Below are 23,130 nucleotides of genomic sequence, written 5' to 3'. Positions count from 1 at the left end.
GATCCCCATGTAAGTACTGGTAATTGTGCCCACCTCTTTTCAAGACCAGGAAGAGCTCAGAAGTACTCAGCCATATTTCCAGATCTGTGTTAATTTGTTATGCCGAACATTTATATAGCTAATGTTTTCACCTGTCAATTTGTAATTATTTTGAACATAAAGTAGCTTTTCATAAAATGTTTTTGGTATTGCAGTTGAAAATAGGAAACTTTAGCTGTCTGGAATATGAATACAGATATGGAGTGAATGCATAATTCTTTGTAGGAACTTCAGTAAATATCTCTGAATTCTTTCAATCTGATTTGTTTGTTTCCCTGATTTTTGCAATAGAGTTATAGTCTTACTGTGTATTTCCACCTGTCCCAAAAATGATTCCATAGACTTTGCTGGCATTCAACTCAGAGACAAAATATACACAACTATGCTTTTTGAGTGCTGTGCTTAAAGGCATGAGTCAATACACCCACTTTGCCCACTGTATTTTTCTTTTTTGTAATTAGTATTTCTTCATATAATTTTCTAAGTGTACTATGTCCTGTTTATCTGTTTCCTTGGTTCTCTCTATTAATAGGAAGTTCTTTTGTAAGGTGATATCCCATTCAAAGAGTAAAGAAATGACAGTGGTGACTTCTAATCAATTTCCTTCTAACGTGATTATCTTTAGTGTCATGTAATAATAGTGGGGAATACTAGAATTTTATGACTATACTGTCAAAGATGTATTGATTTACAATGCTGTCACCTTTCTGCTTTCCATTATAAACATGAATGGAATATTTTAGAGTTCAGTGACCTATGATGATGTGCATATCAACTTCACTCGAGAAGAGTGGAATTTGCTGGATCCTTCCCAGAAGAATCTCTACAAAGATGTGATGCTGGAGACCTACAGGAACCTCACTGCTATAGGTAAAAATGAATTTCCTTTAAGTTTCAAACTAAATGGACAACTTTTTCTTGGTTAATAATGTTCTTCAGTAATTTATTTAAAAACAATGAGTTGGATAAAGCAGTTATGGTTCTAAGGGTCCCTTAAGATAACAGCTGAAACATTGCACAATTTTCAATAACATAACATACATTTTCTGGTATTATATTTTAGGATGCATTTGGGAAGACCATAATACTGAAGAACATTGTCCATGTCCTAGAAGACATGAAAGGTAATTTTCTTGTGCAAGCTTATAACATTGTGCCTCTGATGAAATTTTTCTTCATCCTGAAAGTTTTAGTCTAAAGCAACACTGTAAATAAACACAGTTTTAAGTGCACTGACAGTTATCAAATTCTCACAAATCCCTAAGTCATATGTGAATATCATTTGAATGACCTTCTTTTAAGAAAGCAATGGCTAAAAAAAATCACCTTTTGAGGCATAGCACCATGAGAGCTTTGTTGTAGATCTGCAAATAAATTTCTTTTTTGCTACTCATAATACAAAAGGTATACACATTGAACATGATAAGTATATCTGCAAAACTTTGTAAAACAAAACAACAGCCCATAGTAAATCTTGTATTACTCATATACCTCTTGTGACTGTGATAAGTTTAGTGATAGAAGCTGTTAGAGTTGAGTCATGTGGCAGTTGTACTACAGAAACCCTGATATCTATACCACCAGTCTGCGAGGAACAGCAATTCAAAACCTGAGAATTCAATGTGGAAATCTCTTATGTGTTATTCTTCTTTACTAAGTATACCATACATTATTCTTGATACAAGTGTATGAGCATGGGGATATAGAGAGATGTAGCATACCACTCTCTAAGAACAATCAGATAACTAGTAGCCACATGTTGAGTATACTTGTTGAATTTGATTCAAGTATACCATTAATTGTTTTTCTACCATCATTGTTAATACATGAACAAACTCACACTGCAAAAAAGCTGTATGTGTTCTACAACAGTGCAAATAGTTCTGGGGGTGCTAGTTGACATAGTATATGCCATATGATTCACAGTATAGGAGAATTCATGAATGCTAAAGCTCTGTGTTTATCCATTTCTCTTCACACATGTATAAAATATCCTATAGAAAAAAGTTTCAGGGAAGGTAAAATGGTAAGCGATAAAAGAAAGGAATTTACCATTGGAGGTATCTTCCAAGTTGCAAACAAGTGCCTAATTAGAGAGCAAAACATAAGTTTAGACACAGTTATAGAAACTTAGTATCTGATTCTCTTTATAGTTGGACTATATTATAAAATTCATTCATACAAATGTCTAGGCACAACACTGTATTGAATGTGGTAAAGCTTTTATATGTGCCAATTATCCTTGCAGGATTGAAAGAATTCAAGCTGAAGAAAAACTTTCAGTAGATATTCAACAAGGTGAACCCTTGACACATGTCAGTCACCTTAAATGGAATGAAAGAACACATACTGGAGAGAAACCCAATGCATGTAATCAGTGTGGTAAGGCCTTTGCAGATCACAGTACTCTTCAAAAGCATAAAAGAACACATACTAGAGAGAAACCTTATGAATGTACTCAGTGTGGTAAGGCCTTTGCGTGGTACAGTGCTTTTCGATACCATGGAAGAACGCATACTGGAGAGAAACCCTATAAATGCAATCAGTGTCGTAGGTCCTTTGCACGGTACAGTGCTCTTCAATACCATGGAAGAACACATACTGGAGAGAAACCCTATGAATGTAACCAGTGTGGCAAGGCCTTTGCAGCTCACAGTCATCTTCAATCCCATAAGAGAACACACACAGGAGAGAAACCATATGAATGTAATCAGTGTGGTAAGGCCTTTTCACAACACAGTAATCTTCAAAGACATCAAAGAATACATACTGGAGAGAAACCATATGAATGTAATCAGTGTGGTACGGCCTTTGCAGCGAAGAGTAATCTTAAAAACCATCAAAGAACACATCTTGGAGAGAAACCATATAAATGTAATCAATGTGGTAAGGCCTTTGCATTTCAGGGAACTCTTCAACGCCATCAAAGAACGCATACTGGCGAACAGCCCTATGAATGTACTCAGTGTGGTAAGGCCTTTGCACGTCATCATCATCTTCAATTGCATAAAAGAACACATACTGGAGAGAAACCATTTGAATGTAATCAATGTGGTAAGGCCTTTGCAGCTCAGAGTAATCTTCAAAACCATAAAAGAACACATACTGGAGAGAAACCTTATGAATGTACTCAGTGTGGTAAGGCCTTTGCTCAATACAATCATCTTAAAAGCCATAAAAGAACACATACTGGAGATAAACCTTATGAATGTAATCAGTGTGGTAAGGCTTTTACAACGAACATTCATCTTCAAAGGCATAAAAGAATACATACTGGTGAGAAACCCTATGAATGCAATCAGTGTGGTAAGGCCTTTGTACAACACAATAATCTTCAAAGTCATCAAAGAACACACACCGGAGAAAAACCATATGAATGTAATCAGTGTGGTAAGGCCTTTGGAAAGAACAGTCATCTTCAAAGGCATAAAAATTCTCACCCTAGATAGAAACTCTGAGTTTATTCAGTGTGAGAAGGCCTTTGTAGCACATGATCAACTTCATAGTCATAAAAGTACAGATACTGGAGAGAAACTTTATGAATGTAATCGGTGTGATATGAAATTTGTTGCTCACAATAATCTTAAAAGGCATAAAAGATCTCATCGTAGATAGAAACTCTTTGATTGTAATCAGTGTGGTAATGGCTTTGAACAACACAGTGATCTCTAAAGGCATAAAATAACATACAAAAGAGGGAAACCCCATGATGTATTCAGTCTGTAAGGCCTTTGCAGATCACAGTAATTAATGTTCAAAGGCTTAAAAGAGTAAGAATCATTATGAATGTAATCAGTGTGATAAAGCCTTTTTATATTTTAGTCATCATTAAATGCATAATCTCCTGTATGTGAGAACAACCATGATTGAAATCGATGTGGTAAATCCTTTGTCACAATCAACCATTCAGAAGAGAAAGTATGAATTTAATGAATGTAGGCTTCAAAAACATAAAAATATCATACTGCATTGAAACTCTGTGAATAAATTCAGTTAGTCAAGTAACCATTACTCTAGTGTTTTAAATGTTTTAAATTCTATTTAGATCAATTTTAAGACTAAAATTGAAACAAGCTCATAAAGAAGAAATTCCTATTCATGAAAAAAATGTTAATGCGTTTAAACATCACAGATTTCTTCAGGTTCAACATAAATTATTTTCATCACAGCCTTGCAGGAAGTAAACTATAAACCATGTTTTGTCAAGACTGATGGAGGAAATAATTGCATTGTGGTTTCTAATTTTAAACAGTTGAGGTAGTCACTAGAGTGTGCTGTATGTGTGGCAAATTCATTTAGTGAAGTTTATTTTGTAGACCTTATATTCCTTCTATGACTTTTGTTCATATTCTGTTGTGCCTGTACAATGTGATAGGTATTTTTCTTCTGTAATGTATATAATGGAGCCCCTATCATATAATTTGCCCATTGGTTATTGAAATATCAGGCCATGTTTGATCACACTTTTCACATAATGGTGGTGGATTGTGTTTCCGGTTTTGATTTTCATCTTTTCACAAATTTCATTGAAATTTTGTTGTTTGATATTTGTCTTATTATGTCAGTAATTGAACTCATGATGCTCATTTGTCTTACTCTTGAGTACAAATCCAAGGATAGATGATGTACACCCAATGTACTGTGATTTCAAGAGAATTTAACAATGTAAATGTTAAAATAACTGATAAAAATTATGAGAAATTTAAATACCTCATGTGTGTATTCCACAAAGTATTTTCATTTATCTGATATGGATATAATAATTTATGAAAATCAGCAAACATCTGTATATGTAATTCCATAGCTGGATGTTCTATAGGAATTGAGGTAAGATTTTTAGTCTTGCTCACAAAAGTGCTTTCCCACTGAGCCATTTCACTGGTGCTCAAATTCAATGTGAAAAAATATTACAATGGTAAAATTTGTTGATTTTGAAGAGTAGACCTTGATTTATAACACTTCCTCAGGACCAAAATTATCCACCAGAAAATTGTCTCATTTAGTAAAGTTATAGTTCATTGCTGCCAAGTCTGATGACCTGGTATCTATCTCTGGGTTATATACAATACTTGTACAAATTTTCTCACATTTCTTCACTTCAGCAGTGACACATAGACACTTCTCTAAGAGTTCATTCATGAATATTTAAACCCAGATTAGTGTCATTTAGGTCTTTTGTAGTCAAATATCTCCATAGGATTAATCATTAGACCTCACACAGCAGAAGTAGATCATAGACCCCTGTTAGTTTTCCTGTCAGTGCTACATACACATCACGACACAGGTGTATTTACACAGTCACACTTCAAACATTTTTATTTTTATTTTTTTATTTTTTTTTTTTAAGATTCTTTTGCCTTTAAATATTTTAAAGATTAAAAAATTGTGTATTATTGTAGGATATTTTACTCTTTTGGCTTTTTGGACTCTTTTTTTTTTTTAATTTTTTTTATTTTTATTTATTTATTTATTAAGGATTTCTGCCTCCTCCCCGCAACCGCCTCCCATTTCCCTCCCCCTCCCCCGATCAAGTCACCCTCCCTAATCTGCTCGAAGAGCAATCAGGGTTCCCTGACCTGTGGGAAGCCCAAGGACTGCCCACCTCTATCCAGGTCTCCTAAGGTGAGCATCCAAACTGCCTAGGCTCCCCCAAAGCCAGTACGTGCAGTAGGATTCAAACATTTTTAAATGGATGAAATTAACAACATAATGAAAATAACCCATTATTGAGAGCATGTGAAATGATTTGGTCATTTAAATTATAGAACTTCAAGAAACATTGCTATTCATCAGAACAATGATGCTCCTTTTTGTATATTATTTTATTATTTCTTTCTATGATTCAATGAGAAGTCCTTAAAACATATTTCAACTGGACTTAGAGGTATATGGCTATAATTACAGCACACAGGAGTGTGGGTCAACTGATGTCAGTGAGGCCAGCTAGTTCCCCATAATAGTTATTATTATAACTATATTATTATTATTATTATTATTATTATTATTATTATTATTATTATTATAGTTCCTGGCCTCCATGCTATGTGGAGGTATTCTGTCTCAAAAATTCCAAAAAAAAAAAAAAGCCTATCTCAAATTATGGAACTTTTCCTAATAAAATCAGGCTGGACTCAGACTGATTTCAACCAACCTTTTTTTTTAAATCTTCACTTACATAAAAAAGAACTGTGATAACAATAACCATAAACGGTATTGAAATTCCATTAACATCCAGTCCATGAAATCATTTGACAACCGTCTAGAGGACATTTAGATCCTTCAAGTGCTATACGACAGAAGGAACAGTGGGACACCTTCACCTTCAGCTTTATGATGACACTTGTGGGAACAGGAGAGTTGTCTCAGGAGTACTGATCCTCTTTGGTACCCAAGTTCAAGTCGTAGCACTACATCTGATTGATCAGAACTCCCTGTCATTGCAGACATTGAAGATCTGGTGTTTTATTCTGGTCTCCTAGGGCACCAGATATACAAATGCTGAAAGGACATGTATGTATTCGACTCTTTATTTTAGTAGGTATTTTTTGTTTGTCTCATATTTTAGAAAAGAATGAAATTGAATTTAGATATAAAAGTTTGACCAGTGAATATACCAAAGGTATCCCAGGTACCAGTGGTGACCAGAAGATGGTGTCTAATCCCCTGTGACTTTAGGTACAGACAGTTGTGGGTAGTAAATCTCAATGTTAGGCCCTGTGGATGAGTCTTCAGTGTTCTAGGTGCTGATCTTCTATTCAGCCTCATGAACATGTCATTAATAACAGTGATGTGGGAAAGGCTGGTATAATAAGTTCATCTTTTACTCAGGCTTGATGACCCAGAAGAAATAAAAAATCAATAGCACCAGAAACTAACTTAGACTTGGTTCTTTTTGAATTTCTGATCATCATGAATTATCAAAGAGATAGTTTTTGCCTTTAATCCCAGCACTCGGGAGGCAGAGGCATGCGGATCTCTGTGAGGTCGAGACTAGCCTGGTCTACAGAGCTAGTTCCAGGACAGGCTCCAAAGCCACAGAGAAACCCTGTCTCAAAAAATCTAAAAAAAATAAAAAAGGTGGGCTGGAGAGATGCCTCAGTGGTTAAGAGAACTGACTGCTCTTCCAGAGGTCCTGAGTTCAATTCCCAGCAACCACATGGTGGCTCACAACCATCTGTAATGAGGTCTGGTGCCCTCTTCTGTCATGCAAGCATACATGAAAGGAATGTTGTATACATAATAAATAAATAAATCTTTAAAAAAAAGGTAGTAATGCTTTGTAAATCTCCATCTGCCTAAGTGGTTAGACATGCCTTCTCATGTCCCATTTTTAATTTATTAGTTTTTTGTTTTGTTTCATTTGTCAAGACAGGATTTCTCTGTAGCTTTGGGTCCTGTCCTGAAACTAGCTATTGCAGCCTAGGATGGTCGTGAAGTCACAGAGATCACCTGCGTCTGCCTCATGAATGCTGGGATTAAAGGTTTGCACCACTACCGGCTGGGTTCTCCCATCCCATTTTAAATTGTTCACAGTATAACCCTGGGCTTGACTCCGAAACAGACTTCAAGATGATAACTTATGTGGAATGCAAAATCTGTTTCAGCCTGGCTCCTCATTTTAAAATTAACTACCCCAGATGCCTGGTGTTATTACGGAGATTTTGTTTATGAAACTTTTAAGTTTGTGAAATGATTTATGCAGATGAAGGCATATTATTCTTGAACATCAGTATCTCCAGTTGTAACAAAATGTTTCTGAACCAAAAGTTCTTATGTTGGATCATGTGGCATTGATCTCACTCCATTATTCCCCGGAAATGAGCTTGTTCTCCTCATGATTAAACCAACTAAATTCTTAGGGTAAAGAACTCAATCATCACTCAGTTATAAAATTACAAAATTGAGTCATGAATCCATTTCAGTAATAGAAATAGGATTTGTGTGTGCAGCATGGTTTTTGCCTTCATACCATAATAGGTGGAGTAGTTTACTATGTACACTATAGGGGAAACAGTGAAGGCAAACAGTTGTGGAGTCACCATTATGAAACACAGTATGATTCTAGATGGTTATGGGATTTTGTTTTTCCCAGCATGTATTGATCCATGCCATATAAATGAAATCAGGCCAGATTTCCGTATACAATGTGGAGGTTAATAGAACCAATTAATATGGAATTTCTAAGAAGGAGCTCTCATATACAGATATGTTCAACCTTGCTCTCATTGTTCCATCCATTAGCTGTAACTGCATATTTCAGGTGACAGGTCTCAGCAGCTAACATTACATATAAGCGCAGGGTAAATTAATATCTTATGAATGCCATTCCCTCTGCCAGGGAATGATTTTCTCGTTTGCAAAGTCAATTTAGCTATGTGCTTTTTTTTCAGATTTGTTTGTTTTTTAAAAATAATTATGAGTTTCAGTTTTTAAATTTGAATTCCTTTACATTTATCCTTGTTCTACTTTCTTATTTCTTTCTGTTCTCCATTGCTTCTAGGTCATTAAGAATTTCTTCCTTGTTTTCTCAAGTTATGTTGATTATTTATTTCTGTTTAGCTCAATGTCTTCTGTAGCCTAGGCTTGTCTTACAGTGAGCAGTTTGAGAATTCCTTTGAACTCATAATCCTGCTTTTGCCACCGAGTGCCAGAAAGAAAGTCCTGCAACTGCTTCAAGCATGGGTCTTACCTAGGCAGTGAGAAGGAAAAATAAACCAGTAAATGAGTGTGCTCCTTTGTAAGAATTGAGTTCAATGGCTAAATGTAAGACATATGTAGTCCCAGCAAAAAAGGCATAGACAAGAAGGAGCATAAAAACTTCCCTCTTTTGAAAGTAGTGTATATTAGAAATAAGTAGTTAAGTTGATTAATTGAAGTGTAATCTGAAATAGTACTATCTATAAAGTTCTAGAGTAAGATATTGGGGTAAAACTGAGAGAACAAAGAAGTAACCAAGCAGTCACATTAAAAATAAGGAGTTAACTTCATTGATTGAAGCAAGATCCTAATTAGTATTATTAATAAAATTCCAGAGTTAGATTTTGGGAAAAAGCTGACAGAACAGAGAAGAAATCCATCAGCAAATTCACTTTTTAGCTGTCCAAATCCTTGAACCAAATGGGAGATGAGATCCTGTCCCCACCCATTATATTCCTGTCTTAATCTCCCAAATGCTGGAATTAAAGGCATGAGCCACTTCCTGCCACATCCTGTGGTCCACTAGTGCTTACCCCCCACCTTTAATATCCCAGCAAGCTTTATTTGTTGCACAAAATATCATGTAGTAATTGATAAACATCCTGACTGGTCATTTCTCACTTCTACAGACAAGGAAATTGAGAATGTGGATAAAGATTGGAATTTATTATGGAACCAAATTATGGAAGATACACTAATTTGAACAAAATATAACTGGATAAAATGATATGGCCCTCCCTAAAATAACTGTTATTTTATAGGTTTAAGATGAACATTCTGAGAGAAAGTGACTGAATCTTGGTGTGCTCTATTATAAAACTTTTGACTCTGGAGCATATGGCCATAAAGCCTATTTCAACTTTTTAAAATAATTTTTGGGGATAACAATTGCATAATTTCCATTTCCTTATCTTTCTTCTAAGCTTTTTTATACACTCTTCATTGATTTCTAATTCATAGCCTTCTTTTGCTTTAACAGCAGTTACTGTGTAAATGTGACCTTTCTTTGGCAGGATAATTCATGAGTTGTGATGCATTGACTTGTCTGCACTGGACATCAAGTATGTAAAGAAACATGCACACAGGCTGGAGAGATGGCTCATTGGTTGGGAGCACTGTCTGCTCTTCCAGAGGTCCTGAGTTCAATTCCCAGCAACCACATGGTGAATCACAACCATCTGTAATGAGATCTGGCGCCCTCCTCTGGCGTGTGGGCAGAATGTTGTATGCATAATAAATAAATAAATCTTAAAAAATTATTAAAAAAAAAAAGAAACATGCACACAAGAAACACTGTATCTTGTAGGAGGAACAGGAAGTGCACTGAGAGACTGGAAGAGTGCCTACTAAAAACCAATTTCCTTAATGAGAGTCTTGTCTACCCCTAGGGTAGAAGGCCATAGCTGGGAAGGCCTGTGCAGTCTAATCTTTGATCTCTGCTCAGCTAGTGGGGGGCTGCTATTATCCTGAGGCCCAGCAGGGTGATAATAAGGGATACAATTGGGAGGTAGATTTGAGGATCATTCTAGTTTTCTCCTCTTATGATGCTCTGGGGAAATGTGCGGGAGACCATAAGTCATACCATTTGAAGTGGAGGTACATTGCCTTCTGAATAGGAAGAGTAGGTTGACTGAGCTGACAGATCTTCTGGGAATTTGATGCACAATATGCTAGACTGTGCTTCTGTTCATTCATGTGTTGATTTAGGCCATTCACACAGGACTGTCAACATTCTTGAGTCTGTATTTGGAAAATAATGTGCAGAGACATAGAAAGAAGACTGCAATATAGTATGGTATAGTACAGTGACAAAAAATACATTGTTTTTTTTCACCTGAAAATTTCAACACTCGGTATGATTTAAATGAGAAAACAAACAGTGAAAATAATGCATGTTCCAGAAGTTAACAATGAATCTGAATGTGACATGAGATTGTGTAGTATCATGGGATATAAACTCTGATAGCAATAGGTGGGGATTTCCCACAGATATCAACTAATTAAATAACAACATGTTGCACTGTTATAGTTGACGTATAATTTCACATATTTAGTATATGTTTTTTTTTTTTTTGGTTTTTCGAGACAGGGTTTCTCTGTGGCTTTGGAGCCTGTCCTGGAGCTAGCTCTGTAGACCAGGCTGGTCTCGAACTCACAGAGATCCGCCTACCTCTGCCTCCCGAGTGCTGGGATTAAAGGCGTGTGCCACCATCTCCCGGCTAGTGTATGTATTTTGATGCATTTGGACATAATACTCCCATGGGCCAGCACCTTTACCACAGGGGACAGTAAAGTGTCGTGCCCAGACATTCTCTTTATATCCATGTGTTTATGTGTCTTTATTATATACAGAGTAGTACTCATAAAATGACATAAATTATTATAGATCCCAGCAATATCCTCATTTTATTTTCCATATCATTGAAATTAGAATTAAGAATTATTGTATTCTCATGCTTATGCCAGGTATATTCATGGTGTTCTAAATATAAAAACAACCTAAATGTTCACTTCTAGAAAAAAAGTGTTGTCTCATGAGGCCAGTGTGCTAACGAATGAGGATGATAACAATTGTCAAAAGCTCATGAACTCCTAGAGGACTGTCACAGTCAGTACCGTGTCCATCGTAAAATAGAAAGTAATTGCAGCTTAGGGAATGTCAACCCACCTATTTCTCTCAGCTGTTTTTAATCACTATTTTGCTCTCATAAATTACATGAAAGTGAGAGCTACAGCAATAAAAAATGAAGAGACAATATAATTAATCTAACTAAGGTAGCAATGAAAAATTAAGGTCAAAAAATGAATATTGCTGAGGTAATTGCTTTTAAAGGGTTTTTCCAATGTTCATTTAGTTGATATGTGGAGAACAAAAATATCAAGCTTTTTAAAGCAAGGGTTGTTTTGGAGAAGAAGGGAAAGGATGGTATTATGGCATAAAAATGCAGAAAAATTGCTTTATTTGATTAGTCGGAGAACTTTTTGCCAATGAGTCATACTACACAAAAAGTAAAATTAAAGTGAAGAAATAAATCGCCTTGTTTTGTTTGAATTTAAATAATGACAATACATGGTAGTTTGACAAAAATGGGATAATATTAGATAATTGAATGTTTTCTTTTCTTGAAGTAAATCACCTTAGAGAGTAACACTTTCATTTTTGCTTTGCATACTGTTTAAACAATATTTAACACATTTCTTAATATATGATTAATACATCTCTTAATATATGACTATTACATAATTAACATAGCAAAACATTATAACATTACTTATGTTTTCATATTATTAAATAGTTACTCAAATGGTATTTCTCCTTAAAGAAAAGCAAAAGCATTCTTTTGGAATTAAATGAACAAGGATCTCTGTAATATTCCACAATTCAAACTAGTGGAAGAGAGCACAAGAATATGACCTGTTTGTTTTCTGTATGTTTTAACTTTTACATTGTGAAATTGTGCAGAGATGTAACATTCCCCAAGTTTAATATACAAACATTTTTCAGCTGATTGCATTTCCACCTACATTTAAAAATTTTGCAGTATTCCACTTGAAGCTTTCCTAAGCAGTCATTTCAGACTACTAGCTGATTTGCAAGCCTTTGCAAGTTCTTGCTGTCTTACCTCAATCTGTTGCTTTCCAGAGTGCTTCAACTTAACAAATGTCTTTATATGCACAAGTACATTTTATGTTACATTTTTTTTTAAGGTACCTGGAGGGACAGCCGTGGGTGCTGGGAACCGAACTCTTATACTTTTGGTTGTGAGCCTAGCCTTTAACGGCTGAGCCATCCCTCCAGGCCTTTATGTTACATTTTGAGGACTAGTGAAATCATTTCTTTCATGTGCACACATTCTTGGATATATGCACTTGATCATTCATGTACCACAAAGGCCAGAAAGAAACCACATTGTTTCAATTTATTGGTGGCACCACCTAGTGTCTGAAAGACCCTACAGACCCCCCCTCAAAACCCCAGATAACATGCTCCCGTGAGAATGCCCATTTTGTTAAAAATTGTTCAGGGCCTGCAACTAGCCAGCTCTCATGAGAACATCCTGTTTGCTTGGGGAAACAGGTTGCCTATAGCTAGCATCTGTGCCAAACTTAGAATATCAGCAGTTCGCAAAAGAAACAATTCCCCCTATGAAAGATCCCAGCTTAGCTGCAGTAACGTCATTTCACAAGGCTTTTGACGAACAAATGTAAGTGCAGAGTGAGGTCAGGGTCCCTGGCTGCAAAGCAGGATACAATAGGACCATCTGTAAAGCAGGATATAAGACAAGGACATCCATTTGACAGGATGTCTGTTGCCATACATCTGTGCTGGGAAAGGAAAAACCAAGAGAGGAACAGGATATCTGTTCCCATACATCTGTGCTGGGAAAGGAAAAACAACTTATGCCCCTTGCCGCATTCCAACCGACCACTAACCACGCATTTGCTTCTGTAATCTGCTTCTGCTGCCCTTTGTCCTATAAAAGGACCTTCCCCCAGTCTGCAGGCGAGCAAGTCCTCTGAAAGACTTTGCAGCCCACAGGTACCTGTGTTTACTCAATAAACCTCTTGCTAATTGCATCCTGTGGCCTGGTGGAGTGTCCTGGTTCTGGGGACACGGAGAGTAATAATTAATAAATGGGAACTCCTGATACTAAGAAATGTCTGTGAACCAAAGGACATGATCAGCAATACAATAAAGGCAGCCTATAATATGGGAAAAGATCTCCACCCACCTCCACCTGGATAGAGGAATGATCTCCAAAATATACAATGAACTAAAAAAAAAAAGATCATCAAAAGAACAAATAGTCCCATAAAAAATGGGGTAGAGACCTAAACAGAGAACTCTCAACACATGAATCAAAATTGCCTGAGAGACACTTAGGGAAATTTCCAACATCCTTAGTGATTAGAGAAATGAAAATCAAAACAACTCTAAGATTCCATCTTACATCTGTAACAATAGCCAAGATCAAAATCCTGATGACAAGTTAAGATGGAGAGGATGCAGGGATTAAGGGAACGTTCCTTCATTGCTGATTTGAGTGCAAATTGGTACAGCCACTTTGGATATCAGTATGGTGATTTCTCATAAAATTAGGAAGCAAACCACCTGGTGATGGTGCATGCCTTTAATCCCTGCACTTGGGAGGCAGAGACAGGCAGATCACTGTGATTTCAAGAACAACCTGGTTTACAAGAGATAGTTCCAGGACAACTTCAAAGCTACAGAGAAACTGTGTCTTAAAAAAAGACAAAAAATAAAAAAAGAAAGAAGGAAAATAAGTTAACAACATATCTCAAAACACAGCTATACGACTTTCGGGTATGTACCCAATGGATGCTCAACCATACTACAAGGACAAAGTGTTCAACTATGTTCACAGCATCATTATTTGTCACAGCCAGAACCTGAAAACAACTTCTCAATTGAAGAATTGATAAAGAAATTATGGTACATTTACACAATGGAGTACTACACAGTAAATAAGAATAACGAATCTTGAAATTTATGGGCAAATTGCTGGATCTAGAAACCATCATAAAAGAGTGAGTTAGCCCAGACCCAGAAAGACAAATAAAATGTTCTCACTTCTAAGTGGCTTTTAGATATAAAACAAAGGACAACCATCTCACAATTCACAATGCCAGAGAACACAGACAACAAAAAGGAGCCAAAGAGATACATACATGGATCTATTCTACATAGAATATAAAGAAAAACAATATCTGAGTAAACATGGAGCATGTGGGTCATGGGAGAAGGGGAGTGGAGAGGAAAGACACTAGTGGAAAAATATATAGTTGAATAAAAAACAGTTTTCAAAAAACCCTTGCTATGCAGAAGATCATGGGTGAATTATTCAAGGTGATAGTAATAAATGAATATCAGAAATATGGAACCTTGCTTAATTATGTAGCTGAATAAAATAACTTTTCATGCTAAGGCAAACTGATTTGTGACATCTAATTAAAAATAATCCACACATATTTTGCAACAGAAAATTGAAGATTCTGCTTTTGTTATCACAGATTTTCCAGGCTAATATTATGTCCTTCTGGGTTCTTTGATTTAGTTCAAAACTATATCGTTATAGTTTTCTTTAGTTATGGTGTGTGTAAATTAGATATAAAAGTTGAGATCACAAAAGTAGGATAGATGATATACTTTAATTTGCCAAATGTAAGTTAACTAAATATTGTAACTATAATTAAACCAATTAAAATGCCCATGTCTTATTAAGCACATGGCTCTTTTGTGCCTGAGAACATGGCAGGGGAGACAAAACCCGGGAGTACATACAAACCTGGGACTATGTGTTCCTCCTCCAGAAACCCACTTAAATACCCTGTAGGAGTGGTCTTCACCCTGCTTTGAAAAGTGGTCAGGACCTTGCATGCTGGGATTTGGAGTCCAAATCAAGGCAACTCCTAGGCTGGGGTCTGGGATGGATGCCAGGGCCTAGGGTGATTCTCCCAACTTAACATTCCAGACTCTTCAGATATAGGGGTCACAGAAAGTTGAGATGATATTTATGACTGATAATTAGGCTCTCTTTGGAAAAAGGGTCTAAACTCAAGTGGGCATGGGATTTCATGGGAGTAGCAGAGATGAAAGTTGGTGGGTGTAGAAAGTTCACTATCATCCCAGAAATGTTTCTTGAGGGAGGTAAGAAAGCAGGTGTCTAGAAGAAAAAATATTGTTATTACTGGCCTCATTAAATGGAACTATCCATGGGGCTTGACATAATAGCAGGTGAAATCAGATTTTAGTTGGCAGGTGTTCTTAATCTAGAAGACTTGGCAGGTGTCCTTGATCTAAGAGAGCTGGTACCAATGGTGAGGTCCCAGGAGCTGGTACAGGTGCTTTTGGTATTGTCCTCAGAGTGCCTTGTAGGTTGGTCTCTGGTTAAGCAGCAGGAATGACCTACAAAATATGCTTAAAACTGGCTGGGGTTAGTGTAACAGTAAAACAATTAAAAAAAATAAAAACCTTGAATTTTATCAGACATGATTCTGATGCAGCAATAGAACCTTTCCAGGAACCTGTAAGAGTACTGGAACAGATTTTATGTCTTGGTGTAATAGCAAAAGCTAGTGCTTCAGGTTAGAAGGCAATTAAAGGAAATTGGGAACTATGAACCTTTGTAGATTGAAACCTGTTAAACCTGGACTCTGAAGCCTGTTAAAGAAGAGTACCTTGAGTTGTCAAATGCCTTTAGACAGATCTGGGAAAAATTAATGAGCAAAAATGAGACAGCTTTTTGCTAGCAGGCAATCTTAAATCCTCTCCTTGTCCTTGGAGAACATCAGTCTTAGAAGCAGTGCTTGTGAGAGGCCCAAAGATTTTCCTCTGAGGGGGAAGATTTACTGTAACTCTCTTGCCAAGATGAGGGGATCAATTCCCTGGGTGAAGCATCCAGGAGGCTGGAGTGGTAAAATATCTCTTTTTGCTTCTCTGTAGGGGACTGCCAAACACTGAGCAAGTCTGGAGACAGCAGGTCTTCTGTCTTCTTGAAGAAGTCATAGGGTGCTACAAAATCTGGCATGTCTATGTGTGAGAAGCTCTTGTTGTTCAAATGCCTTGATCTCATATCTCTAAAGACACTTGAGAGCCAGGTACCATTACCAGGTATTTTAACTGGGCATACAAGCTACATGTTTAGAGCTGTTATAATTTGGAAGCGCACATGTACATAAAGCTTATGTTTTGAGTCCTTGTTATTCATGTCACAGCTGTGGCTGACAAGGCTGAGTGTCTGGCTATGCTGCGGCTTAGGGACAGGGCTCATCAGAGTCATGTCAGAGCCCCTCTGCTGGGCTTATGGGGTGGCATGAGAGTGCTGTCTGTGAACAAGCAGGAGGGGGAAACAGAAGTTGGGGCAGGACAGAAAGGCACTGGAGAACCAGGTGCCAACTGCGAGGAGGCAGCCAAGTGGGAGTGGACTAAATTAAAGATAGGGCAGAACAAGAGATCTGACCTTGAATAAGCACACAGAGAGAGATGGAAGTGGAGACAGGATGAGAGAACTGTTTACAGACAAGGCCAAACACAGAGCTTGAGCATCCAAACATAGGACAAGAGAATCTTCTGTGAATGAGCAGACATAGAAATGTGGAAATGGGGTTGGGGCCAACCTCTTGGTTGCATGGTAGCAAATAAACAGAGAAAGAAAAGCAGAAGGGGAGGGTAAGAATGAGTGTGCACTTAGAAAAACTTGGATTTTGGAGCATAATTGCTTTAAGTTGGATAGTCTCAATTAAAACAATTTGTAAATGCCTGCTTAAAAGCATTTTGAAATTGGCTAGGGACCACAAGAAACCCACTTTAAATGCAGGACTGTGACTCAAGGCCATTGTAGTGCATCTACTGGACTGGCGTTGAGTCAGGAAACAGGGGTACATGAGAAAATGGCCAGCATCTCAGCAAGAGGCCTGCCTCTGCCGCATGTGTGTGCCAGGCTTTTGGCGTGTCTGAGTCTTCAGCAAAAGCCTGAAAAGTAAATGAGTCATCGCAAATCCCTACGTGCATGCAGTTTCAAAAGGGGACCTCACCAAGTAAAGGCAACATGCTTGGTGGAGTACATGCCCAGGAAGGGCATTTTCCAGCATTGTCCTGGGACCTGAGTCCGCAGGAAAAACTGAACCTCCTTGGTGGTACCTCCATGTGAGGAAAAATTCTAAGACAAACCACTTTGCTGGCACACAAAGTCCTATTAAAACAGATGACATCAAATTAAAATGTCCATGGTTTATTAAGTGCAATGCTCTCGGGTGGCTGAGGGCATGGCAGAGGAGACAGAAAATGGGGGAGCACGTGTAAAGCCAGGACCACTTGTTCCTTCCTGGAAACCCACTTAAATACCCTGTGGGAGGGGTCAGAACCTGGCATGCTGGGATTTGGAGTCCAGACCAATGCAACTCCCAGGCCATGGATCTGGGATTAGTGTCAGGGGCTAGGATGACACTCCTAACTTAACAATAATGTAGAACTGTAGGATAAGAGATATAAAGGATTTACCAATGCTTAGGAAAGAGTTAAATGTCATAAAGTAGAATGGAGCTCAGAATCGACTGCAGCTGAACACTCAAAAGATAAGAATATGTTAATCAGGGCTGTTAGAGATAAGAATGCTTGGGTACACATTGTTTACCAGGATTGTCCAGTGTCTCCAAACCATTATAAAGAAGCCATTGCTGATTTAAAACCAGTCACTTTGCCCATCCCCATATCAAAGAACAGACCTCTAACAAGCTGCTCAATGAGGCATTACAGGGTCACAACCAATCTTAAGGCCGATTAGCCGTAAAATTCCAGTTTTCTTTTAGAGAAAAACATAGTTCTGCCAGATGGAGAATATGACAGCAGGTGACATGTGTTTGAAATGTAAAACACTGTTGTGTGAAGGACTGGCCTGACCAATCAAAAATTTTATTTAGAACCTCAGGCAGGGAAGAGGTATAATTTTGGGAGACCTAGTATAATTTGGGACCTAAGCCTTGTGAGTTTCAGGAAGGACCTTATGTATTGATAAGAAAACTGAGCTCCTTCAGTAAAACTAGGAATATACTTTGGAGAGCTGGTAATGACCTTGTGTCAAGGCCTTTGTGGAGGATTTGCTTCAGATCTTGAGAAAACAGTTCTTCCCCCTATATGGAGCTATGGTTATCAGCTCAAGGCAACTATGCACTTAGTAAATATTTCAGAATACCCTGTGTACCTCTTGTGTAGAGTTGTTGGACTAGACTCCTCCTAAACTTGTCTCATTGTGTGATAGTTTCTACTGACTTCATATAATTCATACAATTCTTCCATTTTTTTCTTGGAAGTAGAATGCATAATGGTAACATTTTCTTTCTTTCTTTCTTCTTCTTCATCTTCTCCTCCTCCTCCTCCTCCTCCTCCTCCTCCTCCTCCTCCTCCTCCTCCTCTTCTTCTTCTTCTTCTTCTTCTTCTTCTTCTTCTTCTTCTTCTTCTTCATCTGTTTCTTTTTTTTTTTGAGATAAGTTTTCTCTAGTATAGTCCTGACTATCATGGAACTCACTCTCTATAACAGGCTGGCCTTAAACTCACTGACGACCACATGGTTCTTCACCCTGAGTCTTGAGATTAAATGTGGGAGCCACCAACACCCAGCAAGATACTATTTTTCTTAAGAAGCTTACTAGAGGTGGGATGTATCTTCTACAATACCTCCCCACCCTATCCTTTTAACTTTTACTTGTCTTTTATTTCTCATCCACTGTGATCTTCCCATTAAAACCCTGTCAGTGAAGAATGGCATGCTGTTTTCAGATCACTGGTGTACTTAAGAAAATATTCTGGGAATATCTTTGCTGTGTAGCTCTGCCATCTGCCTAAATGTCCAGACTGGCAATTTGCCTGTTTCTATTTCAATTGTTCAATATATAATCTGGATCATGAGCCTAAAGGACACTTAAGCATAATAGCATATATTGAATGCAAAATCTGTCTGAGATGCCTCCTCTATGAGCATTAGTCAGGGATTAATGCATACCACCATTAAGGAGATATTTCTGTATTAATCTCCTAAATGTGTGAAGTGATTTCTCAATGGAAAGGCATATTAATTCTAGAACAGTTGCATTTCCCTCCTGTTAGAAAAGTTGTTTCTGAGACAACTTCTCCTAAGTAGACTCAAATGGCCTTCATCCCTCTCTGTTGGTTTTCAGTGTCCTCTATATTTCACCTTCAAAATTCTGAAATGATTAGAGCACCTCACAGTTTTAACATTATATATTTGAGTCATGTAGTTGAATATTCAATGCAGTCACAGGAAAAGGATTTTCATATGGAACATTCTTTCTGTCTTCAAACCAGAATAGGAGGAATAGATTATTGTGTTTCTTTAGGTGAAACAGCATTGGCAATCAGTTGTTGGAGCCACCATTATGAAAAATTGCCTGATTGTGGTAGGGGGAATGATTTTGTATTTTCCCTGCATGTTTTAATTAATGTCAAGTGAATGAACACAGACCAGATTGTGTGGTTGTACAGATTGGAAAGGTTATCTTGAGCCAAAAATCATTGAATTAGCAATTATGCAACTATCCTATGCAGATATGGTTGTTCTTGCTTGACACAGTTATGTAAGCTCAGAGACTTGAGAAACAGGCCATTGACTGTAACTCTATGTGTCAGGTTCAGATCTTAGCAGCCAATATACGCACATGGGCAACATCAACCTATCTCTTATTAATAACATCCCTCTTTCTGGGAAGGGTCCACTCTTTTTTCAAAGTCAATATAGAAAAGTTTTATTTAATTTTAGAAGTGCATTATTAGGGCTGGAAAGATGGTTCAGTGGTTAAGAACACTGGCTGCTCTTCCAGAGGTTGTGAGTTCATTTCCCAGCAACCACATGGTAGCTTACAATCACATAAAATGTGATCTGGTGCCCTCTTCTCTCCTGTAGGCACACATGCAGGCATATCATCCTTTTGACAGTGTGATATTATCCTCTCAGCGATCTCACCAGCTCAAGGCTGAGGGCTTTATAATATATCATAGCTTTACAAATGAGACAGATTTCATCTAGGCACATTGTTCCCCACCAATAATCCCAATACACTGAATATGGAGACAGGAGGATTTTCCTTTCAGATCAGGCTAGTTTACATAGCAAGAACCTGTCTCAAAAGAAATAATTATGATCTGATAGTACACAGGTTTTTACTATAATTTTTTTGTATCTATGGGTGTTTGCTCTGTTACCAATTATGTGATCAATTTTTAAGAAGGTTCCATGAGATGCTGAAAAGAAGGTATATTCTTCTCTGGGTGGAATGTTCTATAGATGTCTGTTAAGTCCATTTGGTTCATTACATCTGTTACTTCTCTTATTTCCCTGTTAAGTTTCTGTCTGCTTGACCTGTCCATTGGTAAGAGAGGAGTCTTGAAATCTCCCAGTATTAGAGTGTGGGGTTTGATGTATGCTTTGAGTTCTAGTAATGTTTTCTTTACATATGTGGGTGCTTTTATATTAGGGACATACAAATTCAGGACTGATATTTCCTCCTGATAAATTGTTCCTGTTAGGAGTATAAAGCGTCCATCTCCAGAAATCTCAAGGTCCAAATCACGAGCAGAATGAGAGGGAGCACAAGGAAGGAACTCAGGACCGCGAGGGGTGCACCCACACACTGAGACAATGGGGATGTTCTATCGGGAACTCACCAAGGCCAGCTGGCCTGCGTCTGAAAAAGCATGGGATAAAACCGGACTTGCTGAACATAGCGGACAATGAGGACTACTGAGAACTCAAGACAATGGCAATGGATTTTTGATCCTACTGCATGTACTGGCTTTGGGGGAGCCTAGGCACTTTGGATGCTCACCTTACTAAACCTGGATGGAGGTGGGCGGTCCTTGGACTTCCCAAAGGTAAGGGAACCCTGATTGCTCTTTGAGCTGATGAGGGAGAGAGACTTGATTGGGGGAGGCGAAGGGAAATGGGAGGCGGTGGTGGGGAGGAGGCAGAAATCCTTAATAAATAAATAAATTAAAAAAAAATAAAGTGTCCATCTTCATCTCTTCGAATTGATTTTAGTTTGAACTCAATTTTGTTAGATATTACTATAGCCACACCCACTTGTTTCTTTGGTCCATTTTATTGAAAAACCTTTTTCCGAACCTTTACTCTGAGGTAGTGTCTGTCTTTGAGTTTGAGGTGTGTTTCTTGTAAACAGCAGAATGTTGGAACCTGCTCTCATATCCATTCTCTCAACCTGTACCTTTTTTTAAAAAAATTATTTATTTATTATGTATACAATATTCTGTCTGCATGCCTGAAGGCCAGAAGAGGGCACCAGACCTCTTTACAGATGGTTGTGAGCCACCATGTGGTTGCTGGGAATTGAAGTCAGGACCTTTGGAAGAGCAGGCAATGGTCTTAACCACTGAGCCATCTCTCCAGCCCTCAACCTGTACCTTTTTATAGGTAAATTGAGGTTTGGTGTTAAGTGATATCAACAAACTGTGGTTGTTAACTCTCATTATTTTTTTCTGGTGGTAGTGTTTGTGTGTTTCCCTTTTTGAGTTGTGCTGGTGGAGGGTTGTCAGATGCTTGTGTTATTATGGGTGTTGTTGGCTTCCTTAGTTTGTGCTCTTCCTTCTAGTATTTTCTGTAAGGCTGGGTTTGTGGCTACGTATTGTTTAAATATGTTTTTTGTCCTGGAATACCTTGTTTTCTCCATTGATGGTGAATGCAAGCTTTCCTGCCTATAGTAGTCTGGGCTTGCATCCATAATCTCTTAGTGTTTGCAGCACATCTATCCAAGACCTTCTGTCTTTCATGGTTTCCATAGAGAAGTCAGGTGCAATTCTGATAGGTTTCCCTTTATATGTTACTTGACCTTTTTCCTTTGCAGCTCTTAATATTCTCTCTTTATTCTGTATGTTTTTTGTTTTCATTATTATATGACAAGGGGATTTTTTTTGATCCAGTGTATTTGGTGTTCTGTATGCTTCTTGTACCTTCATAGGAATATCCTTCTTCAGGTTGGAAAGTTTCCTTCTATAATTTTGTTGAATATATTTTCTGCGATTTTGAGCTGTAATTCTTCTTCTTCTAATTTTTAGATGTGTTACAAGCATTTATGATGTGGAATATTTGTTCAATGATGAAGACATGTGTTCTTTTTCTTCGTATGTTTAAGTCTATAATGCTATTTTAATTTGCCTCCCTAAAACACCTGATTAATCTAATATAAAGCTTAGAATTCAATAGCTATGCAAGAGAGAGAAATATGTGGGGATGGTGGGGATGCTTTTTTTGTTTTTTGTTTTTGTTTTTTGTTTTGAGACAGGTTTTCACTATAGCTTTGGAGCCTGTTTTGGAACTAACACTTGTAGAGTTAGTTGGCTTGAACTCAAAGAGATCTGCCTGCCTTTTTACCCAACTGCTGGGATTAAATGCATGCACCATCACCTCCCAGCATGCTCCACTTTTAGCTACTTGATGGCAGTGCACACCTTTAACACTAACACTCAGGAGGCCGAGGTAGTGGAATTTTCTGAGCTTGAGACCAGTCTGACCTACAGAATGAGTTTAAGGGCTACACAGACACATTTGTCTTAAAAAGACCAAGGAAAACAAAACAGAAACAGAAAAAGCAAACAAACAAAACAAAACAAAGACTATGATCCACTTTTAATCTAGATCTTACCTTCTGGTAGAAGCTGACATATAGAAAAGACCTTAAGAATGAAGCTCTCTTTTTGATCTGATATCAAGCTCTGGCAATCCAGTTCATTCCATTACCAGCATTAGAGCCAACTTCTTTGGAATTTTGGTGTATACTGAAAACCAGCTGAGTCATTGAGCCTCATGGACTGAACAACTTCTGGGTTCTTCACTTGATCTTAGACCA

The 23,130-nt window shown here is 37.6% G+C and overlaps 1 protein-coding gene across 1 annotated transcript; it reads left to right on the top strand.

The window, feature by feature from the left end:
* The first annotated feature begins 875 nt into the window (after window positions 1-875).
* Window positions 876-22,415, top strand: LOC142839817 (uncharacterized). The gene is made up of 6 exons (XM_075956200.1): window positions 876-909; window positions 1,103-1,163; window positions 2,465-2,930; window positions 3,015-3,429; window positions 16,474-16,672; window positions 22,340-22,415. Exons 1-6 carry the CDS (start codon window positions 876-878, stop codon window positions 22,413-22,415), a joined length of 1,251 nt encoding a protein of 416 aa, XP_075812315.1.
* Window positions 22,416-23,130: the final 715 nt, after the last annotated feature.

The sequence above is a fragment of the Microtus pennsylvanicus genome, chromosome 22, assembly GCF_037038515.1.
Source record: "Microtus pennsylvanicus isolate mMicPen1 chromosome 22, mMicPen1.hap1, whole genome shotgun sequence".
Taxonomy (NCBI): Eukaryota; Metazoa; Chordata; class Mammalia; order Rodentia; family Cricetidae; genus Microtus; species Microtus pennsylvanicus.
The sequence above is the reverse complement of the archived record's forward strand: the minus strand, read 5'-3'. Positions and strand labels throughout refer to the sequence as shown.